This window comes from Genypterus blacodes, unplaced genomic scaffold (assembly GCF_046128005.1).
Source record: "Genypterus blacodes isolate CSIRO-AG114 ecotype Tasmania unplaced genomic scaffold, CSIRO-AGI_Gbla_v1 ptg000105l_1, whole genome shotgun sequence".
Lineage (NCBI taxonomy): Eukaryota > Metazoa > Chordata > Actinopteri > Ophidiiformes > Ophidiidae > Genypterus > Genypterus blacodes.
This window is the reverse complement of record NW_027466909.1, coordinates 1840017-1855359: the sequence shown is the minus strand read 5'-3', so window position 1 is coordinate 1855359 and position 15343 is coordinate 1840017. Positions and strand designations below refer to the sequence as shown.

The 15343-nt window shown below is 43.5% G+C and overlaps 1 protein-coding gene, 1 long non-coding RNA gene and 1 other non-coding gene across 3 annotated transcripts; all 3 read right to left on the bottom strand.

Annotated features, from left to right (window-relative positions):
• Positions 1-600: 600 nt before the first annotated feature.
• Positions 601-6674, bottom strand: LOC143008487 (uncharacterized). Its single transcript, XR_012964593.1, has 5 exons — positions 6537-6674; positions 5926-5998; positions 5011-5045; positions 3317-3440; positions 601-2396 (listed from the first exon to the last, which is right to left on the bottom strand). It is a non-coding gene; the product is annotated as an uncharacterized LOC143008487 (long non-coding RNA).
• Positions 6675-7015: 341 nt separating this feature from the next.
• On the bottom strand, positions 7016-14116 carry LOC143008562 (monocarboxylate transporter 12-B-like). The gene is made up of 9 exons (XM_076160382.1): positions 13978-14116; positions 11265-11588; positions 10058-10161; positions 9546-9689; positions 9348-9443; positions 8925-9081; positions 8137-8853; positions 7794-8053; positions 7016-7589 (listed from the first exon to the last, which is right to left on the bottom strand). The coding sequence occupies exons 2-9, from the start codon at positions 11399-11401 to the stop codon at positions 7459-7461; spliced, it is 1746 nt and encodes a 581-aa protein (XP_076016497.1). The 5' UTR covers positions 11402-11588; positions 13978-14116; the 3' UTR covers positions 7016-7458.
• Positions 14117-15252: 1136 nt separating this feature from the next.
• Positions 15253-15324, bottom strand: trnaa-cgc (transfer RNA alanine (anticodon CGC)). The gene has a single exon. It is a non-coding gene; the product is annotated as a tRNA-Ala (tRNA).
• Positions 15325-15343: the final 19 nt, after the last annotated feature.

Genomic DNA, 15343 nt, shown 5'->3' with positions numbered 1-15343 from the left:
AAATGTGGTGAAATGTCACCTGAGGAGATGTTTAATTGAGCCGGTGTGACCTCGTGACATTTCCTCAGCCGAAAACACGGATCTCTGAATTCGGCTCGGCGTCTCGTTCTCACACGGAAACCAAATATGAAACTTTCTCTCATGCCCTTGCTCTATTTCTCTCATGCCGCACACTCACACACACACACGCACACAGCCCCCTGCCAAATCCCAACACATATATGAAGAAATGAACCCCGCCGCTTGCTGCATGCAGGCAGATGAAAGAGGCAAAGACGAGCGCTCGGTGTTTCCCCCTGCAGAAGGGCGGGTGCGGGTTTGAATCCCACTCAAAATTTTATACTGAATATTAATTTGCCTATCACTTCTGACACTAAAAGTAAAATTGTCCTGATGTGAATAGCTGTCCTTCACTGAGGGCGGGACAATGACGTCTTTATACGCTGATTTAATTTGAGTTTGCAGAGCGCATGGATGCAGAGGCATATTTATGTGCTGTGGTATTACTGTGTGTGTGTGTGTGTGTGTGTGTGTAAAGTTTCCAGTGATCTAACCGAGAATAAGAATTCAGGGTTTCCTCCCTCAAGCTTGAGTCAAAAACACACACACACACACACACACACACACACACACACAAAAATAATAAAAGCATGTGAACATACACACCCAGAAATAGACACAATGCAAACACCGTCATAGAAACCTAAACATATGTACATGTGTACATATCAACACTGAGACTGACACCTAGAAATTGTGCAGACTCTCTCTCTCGCTCTCCCTACCTCTCACACACACACACACACACACACACACACACACACACACACACACACACACACACACACACACACACACACACACGCACACACAGTACCTTTGTTAACAAGGCGTGGCCCTGTTCATCAGCTCAACAGCCAGAGCAAACGGCTCCAGGGTAACTATGCAGGGACACACTGGGGGGCTGAATAAACAGGCATTTCACCGGCACAGAGGTCAGAGGTCGCATCTCACTCACATGGCAGGCTTTATGAATCGCACTCCGTTGTAAAAAGCAGCGGAAGATTTGAGAGTTTGATGAAGTGGAAGAATACAAAATGATTTGAATAGAAGTTGTATTTTTCTAACTATAAACGCGAGCGTTTCTATGGCTTTGGTTTTCTTTGAAACTACTTCACCATGAAAGTGAAATGTGAAACACATTCATGGAGAGAAAATGATAAAGAATATCACGCTGCTGATTTGTGTATCTGAGAATTATCATCAAAGTTTACAGAACAGAAATCTGCTGGTACGTTTGGCTGATATGAGATGAAATGCGCCACAACAAAGTCACACACACGCCTCTGTCTTCTCACTTTCTCTCCTTCTTAACCTCGTTGATCCTCGGTTTTCGTCCCTTTTGTTTCATGCAGGAGTTTTAATGCTGAATCAGAGCGATGTGTCTGATTCTTTCTGTCCCTTTCCCTCCTTCCTTCATTTCCTTCCTCTCGTCACCTCTTCCGCCAACTTTCCTTGTTTCTTCCTCCTCTCTCTCTCTCTCGCTCTCTCTCTTTCTCTCTTTTGCTCACATCCTCTAAACGTTGCAGATCCTCCTCAGCACCGTGCAGGAACTCTCTCTGCAAAGGCTGTGTGTGTGTGTGTGTGGGAGGGCAGAGACACATTGGAAAGGTTATGGTCTTCAAGGTGTGAAAATTTATGTTTTTGGTTTCCATTCACCCCGGCAGCCTTCAATAACACGCAGAAATAAAAGCCGTGCCTTAAACGATATGAATCAAGAAAAAAAAGTGCACAAATGCTGCAGCCATACGCGCGCACACACACACACACACACACACACACCACGCCTAATTTAGCTGTTCCATTATCAGGAGTCAATTTAGCGCGTAGCTGTGTTCCTTCAGTGATCACAGACGAGGAGGATTGGAGTGTCTCACGTTCGTTATCCTCACTGGGCCTGAATGTGTGTGTGTGTGTGTGTGTGTGTGTGTGTGTGTGTGTGTGCCTCTCCTGACTGTTTTTTCAATGAGATGCACAGAATACTGAGTTAACTGAGTTACGATGTGACATCTTAGCCGCAGGTTGTTTTGACTCCAATGCCATAAAAATCTGATCTTGAACGCGGTTTGGCTTCGCTTGATGACAAAGGTTGCTTTCAAGTGTGGAGCCTTGTGACTGAAGGAGAGGGGAGGAGGTTCATCTGAGGTCTCCACTGTGCAGCATTCTGACACTGTGTCCAATCGGACAGGGCCTGTAGTGAGGAACAATGCCCCCCCCCACCCCCCTTATTGGTTGACGCACCTGCATCCTCTCCATGTTGTCTCCTTCGAAGGCGACAAAGACGTCCGAGTTGCACCTCAGGGCAGCCATACGACGGTCGTCAGTGAGATGAAATACTACAACATAAAGACAAATAAAGGACAATAAGAGCAAGAACTGCCATTTCTCTGCACCTTCAGCAAAAGGCTGTTTCGTAGTTTATGCGTGTTCCCTCAGAGGTGTGTGTGTCTGTGTGATGTGGCAACACGCACGTGCTACACCACGCACTCAGACATCGTGCACCTGGCAGCCGCCTGACAAAACTTTATCTGTGAGCCAATCTAGTGTAAACCAACAATGCAGGTGTCGCGTGTGTGTGTGTGTGTGTGTGTGTGAAATCATTGTGAATATGCTACATTTGCATTTCAGTGCTGTAGTTCGAGTGGGATTACAGAAACAGAGGAAACTGACAAATAGAGCGACTCCTTAATTCACGGTGAGTGAAAAACTACAGATTTGATGTTCTAATATCTTCAATGTAAAAACAGCCAGAGAACACGAGGAAGCCTCAATATTCTTCTCTGATGTATGAGCCTGTAGGTGTTTGCGTTTGTACCCCTGGATCCTAAAACTACAAAGAAGAGAAAGAAGAAGAAGAGGAGAGCTGTGTCAGAACCATCAGACCTGCAGGGCGAGGCCATCTGAGCCAGAAGTGTTATTAAATAAATAATAAATATCTGCCTTCTTCAATGTGGGCCTCACGCTGATGAAACTAAACTGAACCACGACAACAGAGTTGTCAACAGTGTTGCTGTGTGCGTCTGTGTCTATTTGTGGTGTGAGCATGTGTGTGTGTGCGCGTGTTCGGATGCATTGGAAGTCCTTCGTTTCTGTGTTTTCTCTGAGTTCGGGGATGCCAACCTCAGAGGAAACCCCTCCCCCACCCGCCTCCCACGCATCCACCTACACAGTGGAAACTTCTGTCTGCACAACACACAAATACACACACGTGCATGCACACACACGCACACTCGCAGACAAGCGGCAGGCTCCCTACCAGATCAGGAAGGCCTCATGTGACATAACACAGCCTCCCAGTGGCCATGGTGCCCGTCCTCCAGTACTTCCTCAGGAGAGTCACGACAGCCTGGTTGCATTTCTGTAAAACTTCACCGTCTCAGCTGATCACACACACAGACACACAGACACAGACACAGACACAGACAGACAGACACAGACAGACAGACAGACAGACAGACAGACAGACAGACAGACAGACAGACAGACAGACAGAGACACACACACACACACACACACACACACACACACACACACACACACACACACACACACACACACTTAAGTTCTGGTTTGTGGAAGTTGGGGCATTCAGATGTCATGATACGTAACCAGAGAATCTCATTTACGTAATCCTCTCGTTATATTGACTCAAAAACCAACTAATGCTTACGACACCGATTTCGTTGCGTGACACAAGTTTAAAACTGGGTAAATAATGTGTATTGTGTATTTTGTAACTCTGTAGACATGAACCTCATGTGATTGTACAGACAGTGTGTCCTTGTTTGTTCTTGAACGTCTGTGCCTGGAGACAGAGCTCGAGCAGAAGCTGCACTCTGTCCTCCACACACGCTTTGATGTGACATTAATAGCCATTAAATGTGACTACAATTAATCCTGCAATTAAGGTGCAATGGTAAATGGGCCTGATGGCTCGTAGCTACGTATGAGACGGGACACAGAGTTTGCAGTGCAGACGAGTCAGTTTACTGTGAAACACATTTACCTTTGCAGTCCTTATAGTGAACGTATAGACGCACCGCAACAGGCTTTGATGAGGTTACGGTCTGTTTCTAGGACGTTTTCTACAAATCAAACGAATGCAGAGAATTCACAGCACGACTTGATGCGTCACATACAAGAACATTGGCTACAAACAATTGCAAACTTTTGACTGACTGGAAACTTTTGCTGTGATAATGAATGACTATAAAACTATAGATTAAATTAACTGCTCATATTTTAATACCCTTCACTACTGAATGGAAAAGTGACACTGACTGAGCATCGAAATGTGTGTGATGGATTCTCATACACACGTACAGTGTATGCACGACGCACACGTGTCGCACGTGAGGATGCAGAGAAAATGCAACAGAGGTTACAGCAGCGGAACAATGTAGGGCTCCCTGTGTGTGGGCGGATACACCCAGAACGGGATGTTCTCTTAAGCCACAGGTAAACACATACACATATGTACAGACACACACAGATGTGTAGACAAATATGCACTGCAGAGTAGAACACGAAAGCACACAGAAAGCACAGAGCGCGTTTGACATAACAAATATGTCATTTGATTCATTAACCATGAATTCATACTTAACCCTGAGTGGTTATAGAATTAAGCTCAGTCATCCAAAAACAACCATTATGTAAAAACAGTTCAATCACATAGTTACTGCAGGTTATATTATAGGATGTAGAGTAGCTTTGATGTGCAGATTTAGATTTGGTGGCACCACAGTACACAAAAGCCAAGATGGCAAATAACCATCACCATCTCACTCCTTCAACCTGAGATCCCACCTGACTACAACTATCAACCAAGCACCTTGGATGATATCTCTGTCTTAATTAATACAAGATTATAAAGAGTGAATGGAAATCAATAATGCAATAAATGATGATACATCAAGTCAAAATCTGTGTGTGTGAGTGTGTGTGTACCTGTGGCCTTATTGGATGGCAGTGATGAGACTGAGCTGGAAGACAAAATATTGCATTAAACTGTAATAACAGCAAATTATTGACTACACCAGCTGGACAATTTATTATTAGGACCAAAAATACTAAAAATATATTTCAATTATATCCACCCTTCACAAAACTCAAGGACACCGTGAAATTTAAAGAATTATGTGGAGTAAAATAATGACAAGTTTAGCTGTGAAACCCAAATGTGTCAGTAGAGGGCAGTAGAGTCAATGTTTTTCAGCTAAACAATAGTATTTGATCTCTTACCAGTTTTGTTTAAATATTTAACTTCAATCAAAATGTTTAATTTGTTCCTGTCTGCTGCTTGATGAGGACCACATTTTTTTAAATCAATATTAAAAGCCCCTTTAACTAAAAGGTCAAAGGTCAGTTACTTAAGGGATGGAATCAATATTTCCCTGAGCTTGGAACAGTCGTGTAGAACAAAAGAAGAACCCTCAAAGTATCCCTATTATTGTTGACACTTTTTTTCCAAACTCTCCCATCGATAACCTAAAAAAATGTGATTTAATGAATGTTTATGAGTGTCGAAAGTAAAAATGTATTGATATCACATTGTCTATATTTGAGTGGTTACCCACAGGAAGTTGTTAGTGTTTAGTTCCGTTTGATGCAACTTAATGTTAAAGACTGGATTGGCAAACTGCAGGAGGAGAGGACGTTTTGTACAGAAAGCTGTCTCGCTCTCGTCCGTCTGTCACTGTGTGCATACGTATACAGTATGTGTGTATGTGTGTGTAGACTCTACTTGCAAAGCAGGTTTTCCATTATTCCATATTATGACAGTGCCAAAGACAAGAATCCAATTATCCTAACAGATAACAGATAATATGTACTTTTTTTTGCTGAGAATAGAATAGAAGGTACCTTCTTTGTGTTTCATGTGAAATTGAGCAGGAAATTCCAAGGCCAAAAGTATGTGGACACCTCAAAGCTGCACCTGTATGAGGAAGCAAAGCAAATTCATCCCCCTTATCTTGCCAAAGTCATGTTAACACGTCTTCTATCTGGAGCATATCCTCTTCTTAAACTGTGTGTACATGAAGATATGAACCAGGACACAGAGAATGGAAGAGTGTACATACTGAGTGTTGTATAAATATTGTGTTACGACAAACACACAACCAACTTATTATCCATAGTTGTAACAGATAACAGTCGCTGAGCAGCGATCTGGTTGTCATATAAATTGAATTTGGTGAACAAATCTTGTGTTTTCTTTGTGACTGTGTGACTGATGTCCTCTGGGTGCTCCTGTCTTGAAGAGGGTTTTGCAGGGCAGGCATGGTGTAATAAAGCCTCTCATGGTCCGAAGTTAACGTTAACTTCAAGCTAACTTCAGCGACGTTTGATAATGATTGTAAACAGAGTGAACCACGACAGAATTACGTCGGCTGTGCGGCTTTAATGGAGACACGAATTTACATAGCATAACTTGCTAAACAGTCCAAACAATGGCCGAACCGACCCGAACGCACCTGTTCACCTGGAACCGCTTGCAGGCTGATATCTCCGCCCTCATTGCGTCTTTACTTCTCAAGAACTTTCCGACCCGGTACCGGATCGGAGTGGACGGTACCGCTGTGCCGCCCACCGCGCGCGCGTCCCTGAATCGCTACTCTAAGCCACCAGGAAGATCCCGCTCTACATCCGCGTGCAGGTGACGTCACAGACACGCTGTCATTTCATTGGCTACCTGTTAATTGACGGTGACCATCACGTTTCTGCTGGAGCTTCAAACGCGAAGACTATACAGTAAACACATCTCAGACATCTCTCCCTGTGATGTGCTCCGTTTAAAGTTACTAAATGACCTTGTTACTGCCAAATGCAAACAACTTCATGTATTCAAACACACACACACACACACACACACACACACACACACACACACACACACACACACAAACAGCTTCTTCCACATTGTTGCAATTTTTAATGCCAAACTCCAAACATAAATAAGATTCCTTCTGTCTGTGTCAGAGTAACACAGCGCGGGCAAATGGGTATTTTAAAAATATAGCTGCAACACATTTGAAGTCTAAATTAACTGCTGCTACACCTCAATATTTAGCGAAAAGCTCAACAAGCCTTGTACATTTTGGCTTCCACCAGGGAAGAAAGCACCTCAATAATAATGCAATCTGTCAAAAAGGCACATGGTTTGGCAGCATTGATTCTTCCATGGCTGTTTCTCATTTCCCTGAGCTCCACGTTCGAGGCCTCACCACCTCGACATGTATATTGTTGTATGCACAAATGCAAACCTGCAGGAGTCGCAAGCAGGAAAGCCAAAATATATGGAAACATGTAAAGGCTTTGAAACACCAGAGGTATAAGTCACTTAGTTTCAGTTTTCTACTGAAAGTATTTCAGATTTGGAGAGAAAGTCTGAAGTCGTCAGCTGTGTGAAGACTTCTGGCAGCGTCTGACTGACATGGCCGTCGCGAGGAAGATCGAGCTGAACATGAAGGCACCACCACTGAGAAAGAAGGTTGCTGCGTAGTCGCCCGTCCTGTCCACTAACCAACCTGGAAACGGAGCGAGACGAAATTAAATAGCGCATTCAAAAATCTGTGAGTGGAGACGAGGAATTACATCATCACAATCATGACCTCATGTTTGGTGTCAAAGATCAGATATTTTAAGTTCCTGATGTGACACATTTCTCTTTCAACAACTGCAGAATGTAACAAGATATATGAATTCTATCCAAATACATCCTGTACACTCACCTCCTATTGGTGGGCTAACCAAGTAGGGAACAGCGTGCAGAAAGAACACAACACCCAGAGCAGAGGTCAGGTAGCGGGAACCCACAATATCAGAGGTCACAACGGGGAGAAGAGCCACATACGCCCCATCAAAGTACCCATAGAGAACGGAGAATGGCACCAGGAGGGTGAAGGAGCTGAGGAGCGGGACAAACATGCAGCAGAGGCCCTCCATGGCCACTGCCCCCATGTAGCTCACCAAACGATACTTCCTCAAACACCTGCAGGGAAGAACACGGAAAACCCCAGTTACAGGAGTTACAGTATCGCTCCGGAGCACAACACACCCGCAGCTCCTACTCACTTCCTATCCGTGATCCATCCAAAGGTGATGTTTCCCACAATGCCGCAGATTCCAAATATGGACATGAGAAAGGCAGCCTGCTGGTGCTCCACCCCCACGCTGAGGGCGTAAGGAACCAGGTAGACCACCGGGGCGCTGCAGCCGTACGCCATGAACAGGAAGGACACAGCCAAAATCAGGAAGTCGGGCATTTTGAGGAAGCCAAATTCCTGTCTGGACTTGAGGCATAAACAATCAGTCCAGGAGAGAGTCTTGGTTCTCAGCAAAGGCGCTGGAAGAGAGCACTCGGCTTTGTCTGTCTGCTGGGCTTCTACGAGTCTTGCATCTTCCTGCTTGACTATTTCAGCATCCATGACGTCACCTCCCTTGTTGCTCTTCTTCATGTTCTCCAGCAACTTCAAGTCCTCCATCGTGGCGCCGTCGGCTAGCTTAGGGTCGGACAGTTTGATCTCTCTCAGCATTTTCTCTGTCAACGTGTTTGTGAATACGATGCAATCAGCCAAATTCACCTCTGCTAATCTTGGCTCAGACAGGTTTGTTGAGCTTGATCGCAGTACTTCCAGTTTGCGGTGCTTGAGCGTCTCGTCAGCCATATGCAGCACTAAATCCCCTGACATGTGAACTTCTAGCTGCTTCGGCGCCACCAAATCACTGGAATCCAGCACTGCTGTCAAGTAACATTCTGACTGCAGGGTTTCCACACTGTTCTCCCACTTCCTGAAGACAATAATATACTGTAAATTTACAATACAAATTTCTTATAAGCTTTTGTGTCGGCTAGGTTTTACCTTTTATTCTGTGGGGGTTCCAGCGGCCTCATCAGAGCACCGCAAACACACAGGTTGGAAACGAATCCTCCCAAAATGAGCAGTGCTCCCCTCCACGAATAATGCTTGATAAGCAGCTGGACCGCAGGAGCCAGAGCGAAGGTCCCAATGCCGCAACCTGGAGATGAGGCGAAGTTACAGTAGATCTGATGGGGCGTGACAAAGAAATCAGTTGAGAAAAGGTGAGTGGAGAACAAAGAGGATGAAGAAGGGAAAGTAGGGATAGATGAGGCTCTAAGTCTTCACCTGTTTGATGTCCCCATGCACCCAAACAGTTTACAGTAAAGCCTCTGAAGAATGTGTCCATTTAATAATTTGAAGAGGAAAATAAGGTCCTTAGTGAAAGCTGAAAACAAGCTGTAGACACTCTTAGATGTTACTCACCGGACAGAGCAATGCCATAGGCCAGAGCTTTCCTCTCATCAAAGTACGTCCCTACCATCGCTATGGCTGGTGTGTAGCAGAGAGCAAAGCCCAGACCTGTGAAGTATAGACCGAGAAGCGTAAGATTGATCATCATTAGCAAAAGATGGGAGGAGATGAAGATGACCTGCCACGTGTGTGGTGATGTAAGGTGTTTACCTGTTAGGATGCCCAGGGACATGTAAAGGTATTCCAGACTGGTGGCGAAGGAGCTGAGGACCAGGCCAGCAGAGGACAGCAGGCCTCCCAGCATTATAGTCGCTCGGCAGGAAAACCGGTTCCCAATGTAGCTGCCTAGAGGAGCTGGGAACACAGTTTGCACAACATTACCTTTATTTTATTCATAACTGAATCATCATATTGAACAGACGCACAATTTGGATAAGTTTTTCTGTTCATAGCAATAATCTACACAAAAGCAATTCAAAGGTGTTTCCATGAGGTACACATGCGGACATTGTCTTTCCTTTGGCCTTTTCATGACCGATATGCCTGAGACAACAACACCTCTGACTGATACAGACTGATAAAGCCAACGTGATGCCGATAGTAAAGTTAGTGAGTTACATAAAAGGGAGAAAATGGACATGATAAGAAAAGGTTGTTTTTGTTGTGTTTTTTAAATAGATGAATGGATGGATAGATAGATAGATGGATAGGGTTGTTCCTACCACACAGCATGGTGGTGCAGTCGATGAGACTGTGGATCCAGGAGGTGGTGGAATAATCCCTCTCAAAGTGCAGCTGGAACTCCACAAAGAACATGGAAACGCATCTGATATGACAAAGGGAAAGCTTCAGTTTGGTGCTTTTGAAATGATGACGTGCAAGTCATGGTACCAAATATTCATTCTTTAATAAATGTCCGTTGATGCAGCATGGCAACGATTGTAAAATCACCTCATCGTCCATTCATCAAGCTTGAAGAGACATTTGGCCGTTAGTATAAACAATGGTTACCAACATGGATGAACACACAAAAACACAAACACAAAACGTAACAATAGGAAATCCAAGGGAACGTCGTTTCCTACTCTAAATGAAGAGACGTCTACATTGCTGAACAGGTTTATGACATTGTAGCCGTTCATAGACACTAAAAGTAGAAACTAAAATGTTCAGGCCTGATGTCATTGTTATTTTTAGGTCTTATCTTATGAATCTATAAACTACAGCAGAGTGAGACGTTTATCAGTTATCGGCCCTCGCCTGTTTCCCTGTCAACAGAAAAACAAACCTTTGACTACGGACACATCAGAGGGTTTGGACTCTCACCTGAAGCTGACCATGATTACCTCACCCATTGTCCTTTATGTAACCCCAGAAAAGACTCCACACAACATTTAACACAAGAGGACCCCCCCCCCCCCCCCCCCCCACACACACACACACACACACACACACACACACACACACACACACACTATTTTGCTCTGTTTTGCATGTTTTCCACTTTTAAACTAAAGCTTAATTTATTCAGGAGAAGAATATGGATCATTAGAGCAGCAATGACAACAATACAGGCCAAGACACTGTAAGAGGAGAAAGTTATAAAGATTAAAGACGATGAAGCTCAGTGATATTTGGCCTGCACAAAGCTTAACGCAGCATGGAAACATCCCAGCAGGACTTCACCTTGTTGCTGAATCAGAATACGGCAGCTTAACGCTTTGAGCTGAATGTGAGCGAAAAACTTTCCATTTTAATAAGAGAACTGAGGTCCTCAGAAATGAGAGCCACAGAATGCTGCTTAAGGCTACAATGTCTGTGTGCTGTGGTAGTCAAACATCCAACAGGACTGGCGGGTTGAACAGATAATAGAAGACTTAATGGTAAACCAGGAGGGCCAGAGGGATCCCCCCACACACACACACACACCTGGTAACAGCACGGATGCAGATGGTGGCGAGGAAGCAGCCAGCGACGACCATCCAGCCCCAGCTCCCTTCAGGCGGATCGGTGACCCGCGATGACCCTTTGCGTCCCCTCACTGTCTGTCCCTTGGTGGCTGCCATCGCTCAGAGGAAAGTTGGAGAGTTTGACTATGAGGAAGATTGACATCAATGGCTCCTCCCTCTGCTCCTGCAAGGAATGGCTTGCCTCGTCTCCTCCCTCCTTCTTCCTTCTCTAAACGTGAAGTTCCCTCTCATGGACCTGGTTCATCCTGTCCATAGTGAATCTGACTTCTTCCTTCTTGGGCCGCTGAAAAAGGCAATTTCAACAAACATTCTTAATAGATATCAAATTCAATATACACACATGTTGAGACGTGACGATTCACTCAAAGTTAGTGAGAATGCTCAGAGAAGCAGAACAGAAAAAATTGTACAAAGCTACTGTAAGACTCAAACAGAATTAATAATTGATCAGGAATATTGGATTAACATAATGTAACTGTTTAGATGGAATGGTACTGATTGTAACAGAAGGAGCAAAAGGTCACTGAAACAGCTCATAACTCCATGAAAGGTTATCACGCCTGCAGCAATAAGGCACCGCTTCAGTATTCTCTCCCACAGTGGTGCTCAGCATGGTGTCCCCATCTTTGCATGGGCTTCAGATTAAGGGTTTTAGAAATGCAAAACTGGCCTTAGGTGTGAATGTGGGGGTGAATGAGTTTGACTCCATCCCTACATGAACACAAACTGAATACTTTGATTGTTTTATCCATTAAGTGTTTAAGGGAAAATGCAAGTAAGACATTTTCAGTCACATAATCTCAGTCACTTAATAGTTTAAAGTTTGAAGTTTTCACATCCATGTTAATGTGTGACCTCCGTGGACTGAATAGGATGAGCAGTTATAGAGATATTATTTCAATCGTTTCTGACTAAATGCCTCAATGCAAGTTAATCAGGCAAAAGAATGAGAAGCTACCCTATTTACTTTAGATTTCTGCTGCACTAACTCGACTTCCTTATTGGATTCTTAAGAGTCCAGACAGAGATAGTATCAATGACAGAGCTGAGTTGGGATGACTGGAAACGTAATTAAAAGGAGCAGAAAGCTGAATAAAGTGGTTTACTGCATGTTAAAACAGTTGGTTTGTTGTCTGCCGCTGTGTTTCTTCCTCAAACGGCGGTTGCTGAAACTCTGATGAGCGGCTCAAAGCCTGCTGAATAACAATAGGATGATCACCATGGGCCCATCTGGGAAAGAAAGGAGTTCTTGTAGGTTGTGTGTCTGTGTGTGTGTGTGTGAATCCACAATGTAGTGATAACAATCGCTGGTGTACCCATCAAACAATAGACAGTAAATGCAGACAGTCGGCGCTTTCAGCACCCGTAGACCCTGCTCACTTATGCTCACTTATTTCCATCTTTTAAAAAAAAGGGAAACAGAAAAGGTGACGAGTTTTGTTATTCCCCCTTTTAACAGCAGCTGCAAACCCCAAGTGACAGCTCACAAAGTATTACAAAAAAGTCTAAATGACACACATGCTGGATAGAAAAGAAGACAGTGACAGGAGACCACAGTGACAAGCCTAGATATTTGTTAATCTCTCAGTTATGTGTGCCTGCAATAATCACTGTTAAACTGAACTCCACCCAAACCGGTTGAGCCCTTAACGCATTCTAAACACTCACTTTTGGTCTAACCTGTGGGGAAGAGCTCAGGTCTTCTCACCAGCTGTGCAGTGTTTGCTTTGAAGGCAACTTGGTCCGATTTGAGCCATTTGAGAAATCCAATTTAGCAAACGTGTGTGTGTTTGCATGTGTATGCTGCAAAGGGCAGCGACCTGCTGGACTAGTTCTCTATATACATTCGTATTCGTATGACCGGTAGTAACAGTTGAAAGAAAACTGACACAAAGAAAGTGTGTCAACAAATGTTCTCACAACACGCGTTTCCATGCAAGTTCCTCTGGTTCTTCTGCAGGGATATATAACTAGCTATGACCTTTACCTGAGAGTAAACAGTAAATAGAGTTTTTTCTGCGCTCTCTCGTCTCCCAGGTTGTTGTTGAAGCATGTAGAGATGAAGCCCCTCCAGCTATTACTATCAATATCATCGCACTTTTACTATCATTGTTGTTGCTGTGCCTCTCTGTGTGTCTCTCTTTCTCTCTTTACCCTCTCTCTAAACCGGTCAAGGCACATGGCAGCCCACCTAGAGCCTAATCCTGCCTGAGGTTTACTGAGAACGGCTCATGAAAAGCTCCTATTCTCACAATTGTGCAGTATATCAGCGTATGTTTCTAAATATTCCACAGTGAAGCAAATGTGAACTTGAATGATATATAATTCATAATTCAAGTTAAATTTCAATTGCATGCAATTGCTGTGAATTGCATGCAAAACGAAGATTTATAAAGTATCTATTAAAAGATTCATTCATTCATAATTTCTAATGTTTGTCAAGTCACAAGCAAGCAGCTGCTGGTTTCAGCAAATATGAACATTTTTCAGATTTTCTCTGTTTTTGTCAAATTGGTGTTTTGATTAAGCAGAGAATATTTTATTTTAATAAAGAAGAAAATATTAGAGATTGATGAAAATTTCTTCTTTCCCTCTGATTTCTACCAGGCACAGTGCCATTTAATTCAAAGATGATGAAATACACAAAAAATAAACAAAGTGCACAGACTTACATCAGCTTCCGGACTCCTGTGCTCGGGTTTCACCACTCCACGCTTCAGCCTTCCACACAAGCAAAGAGCAAAAATCAGTTCAACAGAATTCAAGTAACAACAGGTTGAGCTTTGGGATTGCTTTGGCTGTTGTCTTGCAAACACCTGGAAGGGAGTCCACAAGGAAACTGAGTCCCCTGAGAAGATTACAGGGGGAGAGAGGAGGAGGAGGGAGTGAGACAGTGAGAGAGGGGGAGGGAGAGAGAGAGAGGGAGAGAGTGAGTGAGCGAGTGAGCGAGAGAGGGGGGGGAGGGAGAGAGAGAAAGAGGGGGAGAGTGAGTGAGTGAGTGAGTGAGTAAGTGAGAGAGAGGGGGGGAGGGAGAGAGAGAAAGAGGGGGAGAGAGAGTGAGTGAGTGAGTGAGTAAGTGAGAGAGAGAGAGAGAGAGAGAGAGAGGGAGTGAGTGAGAGAAAGAGAATTAAGAGAGAGAGAGATGTGCTTTTTAGAAACACAATGTATTTTCTAATCTATCCCATTATGATCCCATGATATTCTGAACACTATCTGTAGTACCACAGATTATATATGGAAGATACATTTATTAGTTTATTGTGTCTTTATCTTGAATGATAAAGACATAATACCTATAATCGTTTAACAGGGACAATGTGTGTGAAGTCTGTTATTGCTGTATTTATGTATATGACATCCATGCTTGAGTATAGCTATAATAAGTGTCATGTAGTGCGTCTGCAGTATAGATTCTATATAATGTAAGAAACCTCAACTGGTTCTATGGACGAGCCAGTGGAACATTGTAGTTGACTTTATATCCTTAAAATCTTATCTGGGGTGTAGTTTTTAACTTCATGTGAAAACTGGTTGAATGTGCTCCAGCCCCCAGATTGATCAATATCAATTGAATTTAAAGTCCTGTTAATTATGTAAATCATTACATAATCTGATGATAATTAGAACAAAGGCTGAGTGAGCTGCCACACTCAACACTTTAGACTCATTCATTCTAAGTAATAATGAATTTATGAATTTCTTGCACTATAAGCCAGCAGATATGCAGTTATATAAGAAGTCATTATTATTAGATAAATATAAGTCATTCTTGTTAACAGCTCACTCCCTGGAATAATCTGTCTGCAGTTAAAAATGTGAATAATTTAGAAATCTGATTTTGGACAAAAACTAAGAGTCTGTTGAACCTCAGAAGAAAAGGTTTAGGGGACAAAGTTCACCCTAACCAATTTAGTGTTATAAAAGGATATATATTCTGTGAACCAAAATGGAGATGCTGGGGATTGAACCCAGGACCTCATACATGCGAAGCACGCGCTCTACCACTGAGCTACATCCCCACACTCACCCAAGTGAGAC